General features: G+C 37.8%; 1 protein-coding gene across 1 annotated transcript in view; it reads left to right on the top strand.

The window, feature by feature from the left end:
• Positions 1–5,280: 5,280 nt before the first annotated feature.
• Positions 5,281–21,485, top strand: part of SLC7A11 (solute carrier family 7 member 11) — a gene marked incomplete at its 3' end in the record, with an annotated part of 85,425 nt that continues 69,220 nt past the window's right edge. The window contains exons 1-4 of the mRNA XM_079712964.1: positions 5,281–6,229; positions 9,850–9,976; positions 13,387–13,502; positions 20,869–20,994. Coding sequence (XP_079569090.1) covers positions 5,953–6,229; positions 9,850–9,976; positions 13,387–13,502; positions 20,869–20,994 — 646 coding nt within the window. The 5' untranslated portion in view covers positions 5,281–5,952. The remainder of the gene's footprint in view (positions 6,230–9,849; positions 9,977–13,386; positions 13,503–20,868; positions 20,995–21,485) is intronic.

Raw genomic sequence — 21,485 nt, forward strand, 5'->3', positions numbered from 1 at the left:
GCAATCTGGAATAACTGAGGTTTTTCTATTTTCTTTTTCCTTTTTTTGGATTTGGGAGTCATGAATCACTTCTTTTTTTTCTTTTCTCTTTTTTTCCCTTCCCTCATTTATTCCTTCCTTCCTTTCTTCCCTTTTTATAATTACTCTTAAATTATTCACATGAATACACTACTTTATATAATCTAATTGATTAATACCTCTACCTTCCTATGCTCAAATAAAAAGGCCTTAGTAATCTTACTTTAACCACTTCCCTTTTTTATGTTATTTTATCCAAATCTAGCTATATTTTGTTAAATTTTATTTTATTTTTTGGTTTTATTTTTATCAAAGATAAGAAGACAGTTTGAAAATTCAAGTTATTCTCTAAGGCTTATAACACGATCGGTGTTCCTGTTTTAATATCCCTTTCCATCCTTCCCCTACCCTTCTTGGTGCTCCCCAGACACAACACATTCCCCCAGAACCTGATTTTTCTCCTATTCTTTGTGTCCATATCTCTAAATAATATGTGTGTCCTGTTAGGTTACAGTTATTGTTTTGTATGTTATATATCAACTTTCTGCTATGAAAGATGATGATTTGGCTCTTTGGCTATTCCTCTCTCCCCTTAATCCACCCCTTTTTTCCCCCAGTAGAGCTATAGAATAATATTGTTTATGTTTCTGGGAGTTAATAATTATCAAATACATATCCAGTACTTACTAGTCTGTAACACATTACAGGGTAGGCATTTCAAGATGCAGAAATAAAACTTCAGTCCAAGATGAGGGCGCTCACAATCTAACAAGGTACAGAGAAAATTAATAAAACTAACTGAAAAAGAATGATTATTTGTGATGGAAGTTAGTACAGCAGGTGAGAATGAAACATGTAGATATTAAGGGAATCAAATTTCAGGCAGAGGGAATAGCAATTGCAAATGCCCTAAGGCTGCAGCATGTCTATCTTGTAGGACTAGCAAGCTCTGAATGTTCAAAAACAGTTACTAGCAAGAGACAAAATTAAAAAAAAAAAATGGGTTGGCAGTTCCTGTGTGCTCCCTTAGGCCAGGGTCAGCACACTTTCTGTAAAGAGCTGATGGTAAGCATTTTCCAGTTTGTGGTCCATTCAGTCTCTGTTGCAATTACTCATGTCTGCCGTTGTAGTGTGAAAGTAGCCAAACACAATATACAAATAAGTGGGCATGTCTATGCTTTAATAAAAAATTATTTACAAAGTCATCTGTCATAGCTAGTGCAGTGACTTTGCATGACCTTATCCTATTTGCAGTCAAGGTATTACTAGACCAAGGGTTGGCAAACTACACAAGAGCTAGGAATAATTTTTACATTTTTAAAGTGTTGTAAAACACAAATGCATACACATACACACAGTCACACACACACACACACACCACACATACACACACACACACAAAGTACACTGGACAGAGACTATGTGTGGCCTTATACAGAAAAGTTTGCCAACTCCTACACTAGACTCACAAAAATGAGTTGGATGATGTTTCTTCTTTTTCCATTCTCTTAAATAACTTTTCTCAGAAAGATTATTTAGTTCATAAAAATTTGGTAGGTCTTATCTGTAAATCAAATGAAGCTTAGTTTTGTTTTCTTTTTTTGAGCCAAGGATATCCTTGATTACCACCTTAAATTGTTATTCAATTTTTTCTATTTGTTTAATTTTTCTGTTTTTCAGGGCCATTTCAGTATCTATTTGTTTTCCAAAAAGATGTCCATTTACTGTAGATTTTCACATCAAATGTATTTATCAAGTGTACGTTCAAATTTCTTGCCCATTTTCTACTGGGTTATCTGTCTTTTTCCTATTGATTTGTAGAAATGTATTGTTTATTCTGGATATGGGATCTTTGCCAGGTACTAATACCTTCTTCCACCTTATGGTTTACTTTTATTTATTTATTTATTTTTCCTTTGCGGTACGCGGGCCTCTCACTGTTGTGGCCTCTCCTGCTGCGGAGCACAGGCTCCGGACGCGCAGGCTCAGTGGCCATGGCTCACGGGCCCAGCCACTCCGTGGCATGTGGGATCTTCCCGGACTGGAGCACAAACCCGTGTCCCCTGCATTGGCAGGCAGACTCCCAACCACTGCGCCACCAGGGAAGCCCAATTGTTCACTTTTGATTATGTATTTTGATCATGTATTTTGTATCATGAATCTCTTGATCGTGTATTTCGATGAACTGAAATTCTTAATATATTCCAATGTACCTTTCTTTTATGGTTAGTACTTCGTGTGTCCCTTTTAAGAAATCCCCACATATACCAAGTTGGGAAATACAGTCTATGTTTTCTTGTAGATCAGCACTGTTCATTAGAAACAATGTGAACCACAAATTTGGACCACACATATAATTTAAACTTTTAAGTAGTCACATTAAAAATATAATGAAGCTGGAGAAATTAATAAGGATAACAAAATTATTAAGGTGATATTTTTTATTCTTTAAAAAAATAAGATTTCAAATTCTAGTGGATATTTTACACTTACAGCACATCCCCATTTGGACTAGGCACATTTCAAGTGCTGATAACCATATGTGTCTAAGGGCTATCATATGTGGCTATCAATATGCCATATTAACCTAGTTTAGAGGTTTTAATGATATGCCATTTACATTTAACTCTACCGCCCAAATGCAATTGTTTTCTTGTGTGTAGCATGAGATAGCATACTTAACCAGGAAACTAAGTAGCTTATAGAATTGAAGGAAGACCTTCAGGATCCAGAGCCAATCTGGGTTTCTTAGGAATGAAAACAGGGCTTGATGATGTTGGGACTTTCTAAGTATCTCTCTTCTCTGCTTATTCTTTTATTTTGCAAGGATTTTCTCAATATGGCAGGGGACATGGCCTCCAGTTGTTCTAGGGTCACATCTTTACAACTTCTGACAGATGAAAAAAAAATAATCTAATTGTGTTTAGAAATATCCCAGCTCAGGCCACATTCCTATACCCTTCAGCTGGGGAGATGATTATATCTGGCCAGGTCATTCATTATATGCCCATAGTTATAATCATGGGACAGAAATTCTTACCAGAAAAGGGAAGCTACCATGATATATCACATCTGTTTCTTCCATGAAATGCTTTTAGGGAGTGGGGGCTATTTCTTGTGCACTAAATTAATATTTGTAAATAGCACTCAAATAGTTTCCCAATTTGACAGGAATGCTTAAAATAAGGCCTAAAGCAGGACGGAGGATATAAATGCATTTGCTTGGAACTAATTTTTATGGTACACACATATTTGAAGACCATACAATTTTTTTATTTATAAGTTTAGGACTGTTGATTTATAAGGTAACCCAGAAGGTAACTCAATATTTTCTTTATAAACTACATTTTCTGTAAATTTCTGGGTGACTGGATGAGGTATACTGGTGTCTTCGGTAACTGTTCTGCAGCTTTGCAGAAGTTTTGAATTTGACTCTGTTTTATATAGATAGTACAATCCTTTTGGCCATTGTTCTAACTTCAGTAACTTTTCTTCGTAAATAATTTTTAAAAATACTCCAAAGGAGGAGAATGTCATTTGATATTAAAAGAATATTTTTCCTCCTTTAGAATGTATCTAACTTCTGTCTGAATGCATTCTTACTCTCAATTTATGAGTTTAATCATTTAGCACAAAATTTAAAATTGAACTGTGGCTCTGTGTTAGTTTGCATTCTACTTTTAACTCATATTTCTTCAGGGCTAGTCTGTTCCCCTTTTGGGGAAGCAAAGGCGTCTCCTCTCTTCATTATGTGCATTACTCAAGAGAATTGTGTGATTGAAGGACACGTAGGAGGAGAAAGAGAAATAGAATCTTCCTTTAGCTTTTTTTTTTTCTATAGCTTTTTCTTTTCTTTTCTTTTCTTTTTTTTTGTGGCATTTCAACGAGGTTGAATGAGGAAAACTACCCATCTTTATTTTTTGAAAGACATGAAGCTGGGAAAAGTATTTATTTTGGCTTGATAAAAACCCTAACTTGGTATACTCAACGCAAATTACGTAGGGTTTAGCTACATAATAGAAATAAGAAATGACATAGCCTCAGTTATCTGGATGATACAGTACTGATGTGGTATCATTCCTCAGGTGCCAACATAACAGAAAACAGTCTGACCTTCTCCATGCTACTTTCTAGTAGCTGTTTCTTTCTTGTGTCATCCTGACCCCCTCTCCATCCCCACCTCCACCTTGCACACACAAGTTTTCTGTCTGTTGTCTTTGCTTAGCTGTTCAGAAGCATATTTAATCACGTTTGCAAATGTAGCTTCAGGGTAATGATAACATCTAATTCTTCTCACTGAATCCAAAACCACCTATGACCACAGCCAAAAGTGATACCTAGGATTTCTTTTCTTTCAGTATTTGTTTTATGGACACTTGGTTAAGGAAGTTAATAGGGTTTTAAAATGTTTGCCTTTCTTACTGTTTCAAAGTAAACTTTTAAAAAAAATTTTTATTGGAGTATAGTTGATTTACAATGTTGTGTTAATTTCAGGTGTACAGCAAAGTGAATCAATTATACATATACATATATCTGCTTTTTTTATATTCTTTTCCCATATAGGCCATTACAGAGTATTGAGTAGAGTTCCCTGTGCTATACAGTAGGTCCTTATTAGCAAACTAAACATTTTAATCTTAGCTTATATTTCTAATTCATTCTAAGTTTATAATCATAATATAACAATAGTTGCTATACTTTAGAAAAAATTCCTACATAATCTTAACACTTTCCTCAATTTTATTCTGTGTATCCTTTCTCAAGCCTTTGTTATATGCATGTTTTTACATCATTGTAAATTTTGCTTAATTTTGAAATTAGATTTGTGTGTGTGTGTAATTTTTTGGAACAACATGCAAATGAAGAGTATATCTTTTACTTAGTTTAGGAGATCACCTAGCACTTATGAGAATCAGAAAATGACTCTTTTCTGGAGTCACTGTAATTTTTGAAGTAGTCACACTCAGATGGCAATTTTAAGTACTGGTGTTATTATGGGTAGTAAGAAATAAGTTTTATCTTTTAATGTTAAGTAAAACTTCACAGTTGTTATGTGCATGACAGCAGCTATACAGAATCATTCTAGGTTTGTAAATATTAGATTTGACCGTGTTGCTAGGAAACCCAAAAATAAAAAGGAATTTAAATAAGCAGGAAGCATCATGAAATCTAAATTTTGCTGTTATAAACAATGCAGCTTTGAGTTCTGTTCTGTGATCAAAAGGTTGGTATAAACTATTTTATTTGTACGTTAAAGAAAAGAAACTCCTTTCAACACAGTGATCATTTCCTGTTTCATTTTTCATTTTCTTTTCGAGTGAAGAGCTTTTGTCCCTCACTAGGAGTTGCTTGAAATCTCTCGGAAGGTCTGTTCCGAATTTACTACTTCTGGATTGGTTAAGATCCCTATTAAGAGTGTGCTTTGTTCTCTGAAAGCTTTGGTCAGTTGAGCAACTTGCAGCTCGTGGTTAAAAAAAAAAAAAAAAAAAAAAAAAGAGCTGAGTAATGCTGGAGCCTTCTCATGTGGCTGATGCAAACCTGGAGAATTTGCATCATCATGTAGCTGGAGTAAGTTGGGGAGACAGGCAGCAGCTTAAATACCAGCCCATGAGGAAGTTGAGCTGGGCTGTAATGATAGGGCGGCAGCCGCAGCCTCAGCAGCAGAGGTAGTCGGGGAGGTGGAGAAACCAGAACACCATGAACGAACACACAGGTGTTCCTGTGAGTAATTAGATTGCGGAAGGCGAAAATACACCTTAGAGTTTTTACCTGGGAGCACACTAGCGCTGAGAAAGAATCTGAAGGCAAAGAGGAAGAGATCAAATCGGTCAGTCACCCCAAGAGACACCAAAGTTGAAAGTTTGGAGGTTTTATTCTTTTAATTTTTTTTTTTTTCTTTTGCTCTGTTTCCTTTTTTCCCTGCGGGTCACTACCATGGTCAGAAAGGCTGTGGCATCCACCATCTCCAATGGGGCTTACCTGCAGGGCGGTGTCAATGCGAGGCTGTCTTCCCTGGGCGGCAAGGAGCCACCTGGGCAGGAGAAAGTTGTGCTGAAGAGGAAAATCAGTCTGTTGAGAGGGATCTCCATCATCATCGGCACCATCATTGGAGCAGGAATCTTCATCTCTCCTAAGGGCGTGCTCCAGAACACGGGCAGCGTGGGCTTGTCCCTGGTTGTCTGGACGGTCTGCGGGGTCCTGTCACTGTTTGGTGAGTGTTGCTGCTTCTCTGGGGGTGTGTCTGTGGGGCTGGGTGCCGTGCTCTCTGGGAGAACAGAGGGTGATTTCTGAGGAGGGAATGAATGGCCAAGGCTCCCCCAGATTTTCTGATCTGGGGGGAGGTATGCGAACTATCCACGCACACTCTCCACTGTTGGCAGAATCCTGAATTCCCTGAAATTGCGACCTGTAGGCTGTGCTCGCTTTTCCTGACTAAGGTAGATTATTTTCTGATTTTTCCCTGTGGCAATCAAAGTCAAGGCTAGCTTTGATGACCCAGTAAAATACAGGCAAGCTTTCTGTACCAGGCATTTGTGCTCAGTTACCTGTGTTTGGGGCATCTTGGCAGCTGGTGCACTGAATGAAACACCTGTGAAGTGAAACCCGGCGTGGCCTGTTTAGACACAGAACTGAGTGTTCAGCAGAAGTTTTACTGACTTTTTATTGGCAAAGCAAATGGGTGGCAGTCTTTTCCTTTTTAATTTTTTAACTTCATGCACTTGTCAGTTCCCAGTATTCTTTCAAAAGTCCTTATTGTGGAAAGAAGTGTGATGGCATATAATTCAATTCCTTTTGTAAAAGAGAATATTGCAAGGGTCTGAGCATATTTCACATTTTTTTCAACTTTTCATCTCTCCCCAGTACCCATAAACCTTTGCAATATAAATTGTAAAATTGGAATTGGGTGTTAGTTTGCTGTGTTTGCCCAGCTCTGTTTTCTTCATTTCTAGTTCATTTGGTCTTCAGAGACACAGATCATTGGTCCACCTGTCTGCTGAGTTAGTCTAAACAGAACTGGTAGAAGAAGTATGATTATTTATTTTTCTTCAAAATCTAGATCTCTTTTATTGACTTGATAATTAATAGTAAAGAGGTAATAAATGTCCCCCCATGAGGTGGGCACATTACTAGAAAGCTACCTGGGTTAGTTGTGAAGGTGACAAAAACTGGTGAATGGTCAAGAAAATTAAATTTTATTTATGTTATGCAAAAAATGTCTAAGACATATTTGCTCTTCTCTGGCAAACAGTGTATTCTGATTTCAAAAGATACTGTTCTTTAAAGGTACTAACTCTTTGTCCAAACTCTAGGTCCAAGTACTAACTCTTGGTCCTACATGGACCAATCCATTTATTCTTAAGGCCTTGCAGTGTTTTCAGCGTTGGTTTGAGCATTCATCTAGAGAATTCAAACTTCCGTTATTAGGAAGAAGGTATTTTAAATAAAACTTGTTCACACAAACACTGTATAGAAAGATCTACAGAGGAATTATTTTTGGTTTATTTTAGCTTACAAAGAGTTCGTGGTATTCATATGGTGTGGCATGTACGTTTATAGATGAACAAAGAGAAACTTAACTGTTGATCTTTCTAAATGACTGTGCCTCCTCAGCTTTTAATCTTCTCCAACACATGGTATATTCAGAACAAATCAGTGTCTGATAGGAGAAATCATAACCAGTTTCCTGGATTTTGCATACTGTGTGCATGCAGCTCCCACTATGCGATTCCATTTTCATACACAATAAAAGGTTATTCAGATATAATAAAATGGATGGCTCTGAGCATTAACTAGTTAAAGTGATGAAAGTGATGTTGGCCTGTACTAAGAAAATATGCTTCTGCATAAGTATATCATCTCAAGAAGTTCGGGGGAAAAAAAAAAAGCTAAAGGGACTAGCTAAGTTTATACTTGAGTTGGTATTCTTTGATTACTAACTGCAGTGAGTGTGCTCCTGTACTAACCTACTTATCTATATTTGCATTGCATTTATCACTTAAATTACTAGGAACTTTTGATAAGAGTGCCTTCTTAACAGGAAGCAAAGCAAAATATAAGGAAAAAAAATCCTTTGTCTTAGAACTCTAGAACTCTGGGACTAAGAGTAAAGAATTTGTATATTGGATTTACAGTTTTTTTTAAAGCCAGGGTCAATACATGGATTCTTACAACCTATTTTGAACTTTTTTCATCTGGGTAAAATGGTTATGGAGCTTGAGACCTTTAAATGAAAATTTCATTTCTCCAGAACTCAATTTAAACCTGGGGCAACTATCCTGGAGTTTCAGCAAAGCATACAAAGGTCTAGGTATTGATTCTTGGGGGATAAATTCTGAGGTACTTAAGACACTTTCCAGTAACATTTTATATTGGCTGCTTCTTTGTACAGCCTACCAACATGGTGACTGGTTTCCAACAGAGAGTGAATTGCAACTAGTTCCAATTAGTTATAAGTAGACAGGCTATATCAGTGATCCCCAAATATCAATCTGTAGACTAGTTACTTTAAAATTAACCTGTGTGAATTTTAAAATAATAGATTTTCTTGGATGCTTCTATTGGACAGTCTGGCCTCTCTTGGTTAGAGAGTATGTCTGGGGTATAACCTTAGCATTTGTTTTCTGTTTGTTTTTAAATAAAAAATTCTCCCCAGGTGACTCTGATACAGTACTAGGTTCAGGAATACAATAAGTGATACAGCAATACAATAACTGACACTAAGATTTTGCTGAATATCCAAATTACATTCATGTTGGACAGTTCTACCTGAAGCTTTACTGATTAGTAATAATTTCGCACACTTTGAGTCCCCAGAGCAGGCCAGGCAGAAATTATGTCTTATGCTTAAGTACTTAGCAGTATGGATAGAACTTTTCACATAATGTCAAAATATATTTTTCATTTTCTTGGAAATTAATTGCTTACATTAGTAGGTATAGCTGTATTTCATGAGGTGCTTTCTGTGTGTCAGGCCCAGCACTGTCCTTGGCACCCATTTTATATTTAAGCACACAAACTCCTTGTGATGTGAGAATTAAGATCTTTATTTTACAGAGGATGAAACTGAGGTTTGGGGAGATTATATAACTTGCTCAACTCTGTGTGAAGTTTATTGCTAAATGTTAAAATTTGGTCTATAGTTAATTTTACCTAGGTTAGTACATACCTATGTATGTAAATATGTCATAGCACCTCTTTTTTAAAAGTATGTGTTATTTCAGCCATAGAGAGTGTGTACTTCGAAGACATGCAAGAAAAACTTTCCTAAAAACAGAATATCTGCATCAAAATTCATTTTGTTGACCAACAAAACATATCCTACAAGTTAAATGAAGTCTTGCAAAGCCTTGAGTCCATACTTCTCTGGAGAACAGATGAATCTTATTTATTTTGACATACCACAGAAATATCATTTTTTAAAAGGATTCTCAATATAATTAGGTCAATTTGTGATAATTCCTTGTCTTGATGTGAAGTCCTTTGAAAAATAGGTTAGTAATATTGGCATCCATCTACTCTTTTTCTCTTGTTGTCAGGTTTGAGATTCAAAATTCTTAATAATGTGATATTGTTTTAGAAGTTTGTCCTTACTATTTCAAGTAAAATTACATTGTTTGAATAGAATGAACTAGATCTCAAATGTGAGGAAGTTACAAGAGGAATCTGGAGGCTCTTAGGAATTTGATGACTGTTATTAATTTTGAAAAAGGATGTCATTCAGATCAAAGGATGTAGTAACATCTCACACAACAGAAACGTTGTATCCATTCTACTGCTGGATGACTTGGTAATATTTTAACTTTTCACCTTTTTATTATAAATATTTCACAGGAGCCTTGTCCTATGCTGAACTGGGAACAACTATAAAGAAATCTGGTGGTCATTACACATACATTCTGGAAGTCTTTGGCCCATTACCAGCTTTTGTGCGAGTCTGGGTAGAACTGCTCATTATACGGTAAGAGGCTACATACAAAAAAATTAAGGAAAAATAAACCCATTCATTATACCATTTTTTGGTTTTTTTTTTTTTTTTTTTTTTTTGGTGGTACGCGGGCCTCTCACTGTTGTGGCCTCTCCCGTTGTGGAGCACAGGCTCCGGACTCGCAGGCTCAGCGGCCACAGTTCACGGGCCCAGCCGCTCCGCAGCATGTGGGATCCTCCTGGACCGGGGCACGAACCCATGTCCCCTGCATCGGCAGGTGGACCCTCAACCACTGCACCACCAGGGAAGCCCTTCATTATACCATTTTTAAATCACCTTGATTATTTTTAAGTAGTTAGAGATATACATGTCATATGATTATGTGGTAAGCATGTCTACTTCAGGACATAAAATCTGTGATGGAATACCTTTCTCAATTAATGTGTTTAATGCAATTTTGCCACTGGCGGTAGTTTGCCAACCCTGCCAAACTTTTAAAGCATCTGCTTTTTGTTAATATTCAATTATTCTCCATGACATTTTCAGGACAGATGCTTACTTGAACAGGATATGAAGCATCAAAATCTACCTTGATAAATCAGACCTTTTGTTTGATTGTAAATCATAATTAGACAAAATTAAATGTTATGTTATAGGAACTGGAGTTTTTCTTCTTGTAGATTACACCATTAAGCCATCTTAGTTTACTCAGTTTTCCTGACTAAGAAACTTCTTTTCCTAACAATTTAGTACGTCACCAAGTTTTTTTTTTTTTTTTTTTTTGGCTGCATTGGGTCTTCATTGCTGCGTGCGGGCTTTCTCTAGTTGTGGCAGGCAAGGGCTACTCATCATTGTGGTGCATGGGCTCCTCATTGCGGTGGCTTCTCATTGTGGAGCTCCAGGCATGCGAGCTTCAGTAGTTGTGGCACGTGGGCTCAGTAGTTGTGGCATGTGGGCTCTAGAGCGCAGGCTCAGTAGTTATGGCTCATGGGCTTAGTTTCTCTGCGGCATGTAGGATCTTCCTGGACCAGGGCTTGAACCCATGTCTCCTGCATTGGCAGACGGATTCTTAACCACTGCACCACCAGGGAAGCCCGTTACCAAGTTTTATACTCTGTAAAAGAACAAAACTTCACTTGTCACAGATGACTCACGTCCTCATCTTAAACAAATCAGTAAACGACAGTTGCGAAAAGCTTTTTTGAGTTTATTTTTGTAAGAATACGTTCCTCTTCCTGATTGCCCTGGTTTAAAATCAAACCAGATAATGCTAAGTCACTCTGAACAGCAAATTTCCTCCAACTTTGTGGGAAACTTATGATGTCACCTGAGAAGTTTAAAAGTATCCTGAAGGCAAATGGCATCCATGAAATGTGACTAGCACATTCTGATTGCAGAGTTTAACATAAATAAGTAGAGAAACTTGCTCTTACTGTAAACTTATCAAACTTACACAGCTGAGAGCTCCTGTGAGCTTTTATCCTGTCATGTGGGGCTAAGTGGCAAATGCAGAGCTAATAAGTATTGACTTAACACTAATCTTGGTTTTTATAGTTCTAGGAGTCTCTTTTTTTATCAAAGAGCTTAGAGTAGTATTTACTTCTTTGTTAAATCTGTTCTCATTTTAGACAATTCTGCATTATTTAAAATTTGTCATAATGAAATATTGATAAAGAGGTATTTTGTCCCTTTTCTAAACTCTGGGATTTGCCCGGGATGTGCCTTCCACTCTTTTCTGATAATCTGAATATTACTCTTCAAAGGTCATCTTAAATTCTCTCATTTCCACAGTTAATTTCCTGTTCACCCTAGTTTATAGTATGTCTTTCCTCTCTTAATTCTTCTGAAAAAAATGCAGTCTCTTCTCATTTGACATTGAACACAATGTCATATAACCTTACTTAATATTTTAGGAATCCGTGCTCTGTTTCCCTGTTAAAACTGCAAGCATTTCAAGCATATAAGACCAGGTCTCACACTTTTTGTAACCCTTACACTACTTACTTCAGTGCCTCATGCAAAAGGTATTCATATCCTTGTGTGGGAAGAAGCACACTGAAGAGGAAGGAAAAGCTTAGAGCAGATAGAGCCTTGAATTGAAGAGTTTTTGCATATCCTGAGCATGTTTTGAAAGCACTAAGATGTCATGATCAGATTTTAATTTATACATCAAAAATTTATAAATGATGGTGACCGAGAAAAATAATCTTGTTGGGGTGAGGAGGAGGTTCTCTTGGAAAAGAAAAAAAAAATCAAGAAATCTGTCATGCTAGTACTGGCAGGTTAAGGTTGGAACACATAATGGTGGTTGGTTTTCTGACAATTAGGAGTTGGACATGGGTGTTGTATAACCAAGAGAAGGAAGATAAGCTGAAAGGGAAGACAGGCAGGACAAAGTAGATAATATCATGGACTTGCCTGTGTATCTAACAAATATGCATTCATATACAGATATATTTAAACTGAAAAGGCATCTGTAATTTTTGCATAGAAATAGTTGAAAAATTAATATAGAATGGTTTGTTACCTATTTCACTATATACCTGAAGTTATTGCATTTTCTTATTTCATGCATGTTTTCTCCATTTTTAAAATTACAAGAGTACTTTTATTTTTCAATGTATACTTTGCATCTAAATATTTCTGTGGAATTAAGAATAATCACTTGGCTCTTCAAGTTTTGGTCTGCATGGAAAACCAAGACTAATATGATATCAAGGACATAAGCATATATTTGCCATGAACACTTATTAGTACTAATTTTTTTAAGGTGAGTTTTGTGTTCCTTTTCTGACCATGCCCCAACCCATTAGACCTGCACTGTTAATGCATTCATACTGTGCTGGAGTTTAATTGTTGACTTACTGAGAAAGAAGATTGCTTCTTGTGAGGCCCACCTCTGTCAGGATCTCAAGTAATAAACTCAATTTTTAAGAAAAAGTCAAATGTGGGAAGGCAGGGGCAAAACTGACAGTACCCAGCCTTGTATCCAAGGAGATGTGAAGTTTAAAAAGTAGCCACCAGGGGCTTCCCTGGTGGCACAGTGGTTGAGAGTCCACCTGCCGATGCAGGGGACGCGGGTTCATGCCCCAGTCTGGGAGGATCCCACATGCCACGGAGCGGCTGGGCCCGTGAGCCATGGTCGCTGAGCCTGTGCGTCTGGAGTCTGTGCTCCGCAATGGGAGAGGCCACAGCAGTGAGGGGCCCACGTACCGCAAAAAAAGAAAAAAAAACAACAAAAAACAGTAGCCACCAAAGTTGTAGACAATATTTCATTTAGAATGTCTATGACAACCTAATCAAATATGGAGTTCTGAAAATCACAGACTTCCCTATTTAATATGTTCCACATGCTGAATAATAGCACCTCAATGTAGAAAAAGTTTAGTGAAGATGCTATTTTTTTTTCTGTAGTTAACCTAAATATGTACTTTTTTTTCTAGCCCTGCAGCCACTGCTGTGATATCTCTCGCCTTTGGACGGTACATTCTGGAACCATTTTTCATTCACTGTGAAATTCCTGAACTTGCAGTCAAGCTCATTACAGCTGTGGGCATAAGTGAGTATCATAGGTGTAAATATGAAAAAGAAAAAAAATCCCTACAAAAGTGATTGGAGACAAAGTTTCTTGAGACTTTTTGTGTGGTGGGACTGCTCCCCACATGGTGTTCTTCTTGCTTACAGTTCATTGCTAAGTTTGTGTTGGAAAACGAAGAAAAGAATAAGGAGTTGGAGTGATGCCTGATATGACATTACATGCCCATTTTGCACTGGGTCAGTAGCTATGATGGCTAAGCTTTTAAAATAGGCAAACAAAACCACTTTGTTAGTAAAATAGTAACTGGATTGTACATAAAAAGAGACTTTTACAAATGAAAATCCAATTTTAAATTGGATTCTGTATTGGAAAATATCCTTCCTCACTGATAACGTGTTGAATTATAATGCACTTAGCCTCATGGAATGGTGTTTGTGTGTTGGGTGTGTGTAGTGTTCATGAATTTTCTAGTGTTAGCAGCTGTCACTCTCAGTGTTAGGATTTTAGCTGTCCATCGATGGTCACAAGAGTCTTCTTCCAGTATTTGATTATTAGTAGTGTTTCTCAACTAGGAGTCTTCTTTATTGTCTCTAAATTAGGAAGTTGTTCATTTTCACCAATGGGCACAGATATTAGAACTTTGTTTAAAAAAGGAAATTAAAAAAGAGGAACATGGCCAACATGATATAAGGGATATGAAGCCCAATATGACTCTAACTTCCTTTTATAAGAGTCGACATTCCAAGCTCTTAAATATGATGGGAGATGATCACTTACTTGTAGATACTAACTGAATCACTGTTTTCAGAATCAATATGATCCCACTTGATTAAGTTTGACCTACTTGGAGATAGAGAGCTCCCCAGGAATAATTGAACTGCATACCCATGAAAGAATTTGTAGTTATACATGGTTGAAGTATTTCAATAGAACAATGAAGAGAGAGATGAACATTTGACAGTAGAGGGGTGAGTGGTCAGTTAGCAGGAAAGAGTTAGGAATTGCACATAAAATATCTCTAGTTCTGGGTACATGCATGTCTGAACATAAGTAGGTTCATCCTGGATTCTCCCCCTTAATTCATGGAACATACACAAATAATTGTTCGGTGAAATCTTTGAAGGGAAACAAAGAAAAATACTCGAATTAGACATTTCTGAGTTCTGGAAAGGTAATGGTGTTCTTGATTCATCTTGTCCTTGATACATACTACCGATGTGAGACTTGGGGGCACATCACTTCAACTTTCTGCACCTCAGTGTTCTTACCTTTAAATCGTGCCCAGTCTCATCAGGTGTCTTGTGAAGATTAAACGATAGTGAAAGAGACAATGTATATAAAGTGTTTTGGAGAATACCAGAAAGTTTTTAAGAATGAAGTTACAAATGGTAGCTCTTTATACTCTTGTGGGAAAACATCTCATCAAATTCCATGAGACTAGGGGCTTACTCACTGCTGTGTTTCCAGCCCCTCCCATGGCACCTAGCAGTAAATATTTATTGATGACTGATGTTTATGAGAAGAGGTCTAAGAATTTTTCTCTAGTAGAGAAGCCAATGGAATGCCTGTGTGTTAAACTTGGAGGATTACACATCTTCAGGTCTCTCAGGCAGCAGGAAGATGGAGGTAAACAGTTTGCTCTGATCTGACACCATGGATTTTTGAATTTTTGAACCATCTTAGCATAGTGGTGATAACTCAGGCTCTGGAATTGAAAGTTAGTGTCATAATTTCTTAGTTATGTGATTTAGGGCTAAATATTAAACCTCTTTAAGCATTGTTTTTATTTATTGGTAAAATACCTGTGAAAAGATCATTTATCTTGAATGGCTGTGGAAGGATGAAGTTAGTCAGATTTTTAAGACTTAGCAGAGTGCCTTAACCAGCCACTTGAAAAATGAGAGTGAGGTGGTAGGGGGGCATTACTGAATACTAATTCACTCCCTCCTCTTTTAAAAATGCTCTACTTCGTTTCTGTCAAATTAATAAAAATGAGAAGTTTTTGTTTACCCCAAATCTTGTCCGTTCTGGTAAATGTATCAGGCACATGGAAGTTGAATGGGGAAATCTTATATATTCACATTTGTCTTCTTTCCTCTAGCCCAATACTGACATTACTCCCTTTAACTTTTATGGAACTCCATGAATTTTCACTCTCCTTGTAGCTTCAATAAACATTGAAGTATGTTCAATATTTGAAATGATATTTAGTTTTTTGGTTCTGCTCTCCTGAAACTAGACCCTGTTTAAGTATACACTCAAATGGCAGAATATTATAATAAAAATACTTTCCTTAACATGTGAGATCTAGGACTTCCCTGGTGGCACAGTGGTTGAGAGTCCGCCTGCCGATGCAGGGGACACGGGTTCGTGCCCCGGCCCGGGAAGATCCCACATGTCGCGGAGCGGCTGGGCCCGTGAGCCATGGCCGCTGAGCCTGCGCGTCCGGAGCCTGTGCTCCGCAACGGGAGAGGCCACAACAGTGAGAGGCCCGCGTACTGCAAAAAAAAAAAAAAAAATGTGGGATCTAGTCTCAGATGCATCCCTAAACAACCTCTCTCTCCATCTCAATTTTCTTACTAGTTTAGTTTACGTAGGTGAGTAAAGAGCCCTACCTTCTTCCCATAACCTGTGGGAATAATTGGGGGAAGCAAAGTAACACTAATGATGGCGATGTGAGAAAAAGAAATAGCCATTTCTACAAATGCAGTACTGTACTTTCTTTTCTAAAACTGTACTTTCCTGGCATCATTAAATTACATGAAAGAAACTCTAGGCCCAGTTCTGTGCTAGCTTCTCAAACATTGTACATGGAGTGGCTCTTTATAAATCTGAAATTGGACTATCCCTACTCCTTTTCTACCGTAATTAGATACCATGACAAGCAATTCTTAGGTAAATACATGTCGTATTGAAATATACAAGGACTGCAGAACAGCAACCGTACCCTTCAGGAGGATGAGAAATAAAATGTGGAATCAAAGTGTCCTGAAATCCCAGCGAAGTTAAACATGAACCTAGCAGAGAGGAAGAGTCACCGGGAATTTGGAAGAACTAGGTATATTAGTGAGATTGTATGTGTCTTTTGAGCTACTTCCTCATTGTTACCTGTGAACGACTGGTCAAAGTGTGGACTCTGGGGTCAGCTTACTTGGCTACAATCCTATCTTTACACCTTACCTTCGTGAACACGGGCAAGTTAAGTAATATCTGGATTCTCAGCTGCTCATCAGAAAAATAACACCAGTGATGGTAACCACGTCATAGAGATAGGATTAAATAACATTATCCATGTAAGGTCCTTGCACAATGCTGTCATATAACAATAGTATATATTTATTTAAGGCTTACCATTTTTATTCCCAATAGTGAGATCCTAGATATAGTCTCTCTGCTTTATAAAGGTTGTTTATTGCTAAAACCTGTCTGAAATTAATGTATCCAGGAAACGAATGCAAACAAAGAGATGGAGGCGACCCAGGCAGCTGCTACAAAGAACAGTGGAACAATTCACTTTAGCTCACCATGTCGCATCCATATAGTGTCCATATATTTTTCCAGTTTAGCACAGAGCAGTCAGAAGCCAGAAGACAGGGAGAACCTGAACCTGGGAGATAACCCAGTATATCCAGGCTCAGTAACCTCACTCTGCAAAACAAAAGACAGACTTGAATTACGGAAGTGCAGAAAGAAATACTTGCCAGTCCTTAAATCATAATACCAGTTTTTAACACTCCTCGTTGCTGCATTTCAGTTCTTAGGAAACGGCATCATTAATAAATAAATAAAAACTATATGTCCCTCTGTTTTCATTTTGGTAACATTTAAGGTAAGCAATAATCATAATAAGCCCAAACTGATACAAGTAATTCTTTTTTTTTTTTTTGCAGTATGCGGGCCTCTCACTGCTGTGGCCTCTCCCGTCGCGGAGCACAGGCTCCGGACGCACAGGCTCAGCGGCCACGGCTCACGGGCCCAGCCGCTCCGCGGCATATGGGATCCTCCCGAACCGGGGCACGAACCCGTATCCCCTGCATCGGCAGGCGGACTCCCAACCACTGCGCCACCAGGGAGGCCCGATACAAGTAATTCTTAATGCATGAAGTTAGCAATCATTATTCAAAGGACGTAAAGCTAGGCTGAAAGCTTGCTCAGATTTCTTTGATGATTACAATGTGGATAGATAGTATATAAAAACCAAAGTATTGTAGATGTTGTTTCAGAAACTCTGAAAACTTGCATTTAGTGAATCCCAAACCCCTTTTCAGTAGTGTTGGATAAGCAATATACGTAGACTTAAATTTCTCTGTAAAGACACATGATGAAACAGCAGTTCTAGCCACTTGAGGACCTTCACAGTGCCTCTGTACTGGCTACCTTGTTACTTGTTAAGCTGTATCCCTTCAGGGTCATAGAGGTACATCTCATCTGGAATGTGTCCTATGGAATAATGAGGGCAATGTCTGGATGCTCAGATAAAGCAGGGTTTTGAGAAACCTTTGAGAGAAATCAGGCTTAACCTGAATTTTTATTTCAGCTGTCTGAGAGGAAAGCAAGGTGAGATTATCCATTCATAATATTTGTTTGATTTTGTCTTCCATTTTTCTAAGAAAACTTTACAACATAAAATTCCCAAAACTCATTTGTTTTCTATTTCAATAGGCATTGAATGTAGTGCCTACACTCTTTATGAACATAACAAACCTTCTTTCCTCTTCCCAAATATCTAGAGGTTCTAAATATGAGAAGGCCTCTCTCTTTTCCCTCCCCCTTCTTCCCTCCCTCCCTTTCTTCTTTTTCTTCCTTCCTGTCCTCCCGCCCTCTATTCCCTTTTCTCCTTCCTCGTTTTTCTCCCCTCCTCTCCATACAACAGCTCTTTTCTATTGTGGAGTACTCTCAAAAATACTCCCAAAAATACTCTCAAAAATACTTTGGGGTTGTAGGAGCTCTAGATAAAAGAAAACAGTGCTCTTTTGTTGGTGGTGGGAACATGCACCCAATTATTATCAGATCAGTGCTGAATCTCCTTAACTAAAAAAATAATCCCTTTCTTATCATGACTCATTTATCACAGAGTAATTTACATAGAAAAAGGAAAAGAATCACTGGATAATGAAGATGAGCACAGAGTTGCATTAAATTATTTTCAATATATAAGTGCTTTGTATAGGGGAGAGAAAAATAATTATTTTTTATCTTTTCACTGATAAAATAATGCACTTGGTGATTAACAATGGACCTGTCTATTTCTTCATGTTTCCAGCTTCAAACATAGATAAAATATTTCTCTTAGCTTCCCCTGTAGCTTATTCAGGGCTCCAGCCTTTCTAATCATTCTCATCATTATTCCTTTGAAACATTTCTTCATTAGTAACCTCCTATCTAACTTTTCATGGTCCCTTATTCTTCCCATCTTTGAGTTGTTTTCAAAAATGAAAATTGCTTTTATTGATTTTTATTTAATACTTCATGTTCATTATAAAAATTATTTTAAATCATGTAGAAAAATAAATTTTTAAACTTGAAAATTGTTCAATATTCTATCATCTATAGATACCTTCTGTTAATGTTTTGGTAAACACTCATTCAGAATTTTTCCATTCCTTTCTCTCTGTCTTTGTGTCTTTATCTATCTTTCTATCTACCTATCAATTTATCATCTACCCATCTCTCTGTAATTTGCTGTATTGGTCAGTAAAACGTCATGTACAATCTTTCGTGTAATAAATATTTAACTGCATCATGATTTTAAATGGCTGCATAGTAAACCCTTAAAAAGGTATACCTTGGGCTTCCCTGGTGGCGCAGTGGTTGAGAGTCCGCCTGCCGATGCAGGGGACACGGGTTCGTGCCCCGGTCCGGGAAGATCCCACATGCCGCGGAGCGGCTGGGCCAGGGAGCCATGGCCGCTGAGCCTGCACGTCCGGAGCCTGTGCTCCGCAACGGGAGAGGCCACAACAGTGAGAGGCCCGCGTACCACAAAATAAATAAATAAATAAAAATAAAGGTATACCTTAATTAGCCTTCCTTTAGGGGGCTAGGTTATTTTAAAAATTTTGCTATTATACATTGTGTTGATACATTTGCTCCAATTCTTAAATTCTGAAATGAGCTAATGATTGTATCAGGCAATTAGAACTATGAAGATCACTCATTATTGTACATATGGAAAGCTTCCTATTGCAACCTGAACTGTAAGAATTCTGTGTTTGGTTTTATCCTCCAAGAAGTATTTTCATACATTTTTGTTATTTGTTTAGGGAGAATACACCTTTTTAAACATAAAACTTATAGATAATAACTACAAATATCAGGTATGAAGTAGCTTTTTGGGCAGTGGAGGAGGGAGCAAGTAACACTAAGCATAAGGTTTTAGAAAGAGCGTAAAGTTGAAATCCACTGTCTAGAATAAGTCACTCCAGCAGAGTACAGGAGGCACGGTTTGAGAATATCGCCATTCACTTTATTCCTCTTTGGCTGAAGTTGGTTTTTTAAAACTGAGGATCCAGCTCATTCATTGATTCAACAAAACCATGTTGATGATCTTCCTGGGCCAGGGATAAAGCTGGATACTAGCAAGACAGAGATGAATAATGCTTGTTCTGCCCTCAAGGTTCTCATGGTCCACAGTGCGGGGAGAGTGAATAGTTGAATACTACTCGGGACACTGTGGACAGTGTCACCAAAAAAGGGAAATTTTGCTGGCTTCAGACCCAATGTGCATCTAGGAACTCTTTTGGATTCATCCCTTGTAACCTTTTTTCAAGTTCCAAAACATATCTGGGAAGCCTATACATTTAGGGTAGGTTGAAAGTCACTCCTGACTGTGCTGATTGGAAAGTGAAAAGGAAATGCAAAAAGTGCTGTCTAAAGCTAGTCCTGAAGGTGAAGAATCATGTCCCAGCTCACACTTTGCCCCTTCTTGAGTGTGATGCCCGGCTGGCAGGTGACTATGCACAAGATCAATCATTGAACGAGGAAAGAGCTGCCTGCTGTATGAAGCTGAAGAGTCACATTCAACAATCTCATTGCCTGTGATGACTTCGGGATTTGCTTAGAAGGTATTTTTATATGATTATTAGGGCCCTACAGTATTTGTCCACTCTTATTGACATATAGAAAGAACAAGAGACAACTTCTTACTGTTCATAGGTTTCATCCAAGCCTCTGAAACTTCAGTGTGCATAAAAATCACCTAGAGATCTTGCTGAGATACAGATTTGTAGTCCTCAGGTCTGGTGTGGTGCCTGAGATTAAGCATTTCTCAACTGCTTCCAGGTAATGGCAACACTGCTGGCTCATGGATGGCACTTTGAAGAGCCACAACCTAAGACATCTTCATACCAATGATGATTCACCTTTTCTAACTTCATCTATTTGTTTGCAGCTGTGGTGATGGTCCTAAATAGCATGAGTGTCAGCTGGAGCGCCCGGATCCAGATTTTCCTAACCTTTTGCAAGCTCACAGCAATTCTGATAATTATAGTCCCTGGAGTGATGCAGCTAATTAAAGGTAGGGACTGAAAAGTAAATGCTTTTTAAAATACGTTTCTGCTTTTGGTCTCTTCTAACTCTAACTTTCGCTTGTACTAGCAGAATCCCTTAATTAGACTCTCTGCTCATGGAACTTAGACTCTGTAGTGTCATCTAATTGATTTGAAAGCCTGCAGCATTGGGGGTTGAGTTGGTATTTACAGCTGAATGGCAACAAGAGGGTTAAGACTGGGCCAAGCAACAAAATAAGGCATCAGTGAATTTTCTCTTGGTCTAAACTATTTGTAGTGAAAACACAAAGGGGGAAAGAAAAATAAGCCATTAGTTTTAACTACAGATAAAGATGTTTTCTTATTTTTACTTTAAAGTAGTTCAACCACAGTATTAAAGATTAGAGGGAAAAAGATATCTGGAAAATAATGAAAAATGATGAATAATTCTTTTACGGTTATTATTCCTTTTACCTTGAGAATAGATTCTTGACAGAAGGAGAGTCAGATATGGGAATAG

The sequence above is a fragment of the Hyperoodon ampullatus genome (genome assembly GCF_949752795.1).
Source record: "Hyperoodon ampullatus genome assembly, chromosome: 1".
In the NCBI taxonomy this organism is placed as follows: Eukaryota; Metazoa; Chordata; class Mammalia; order Artiodactyla; family Ziphiidae; genus Hyperoodon; species Hyperoodon ampullatus.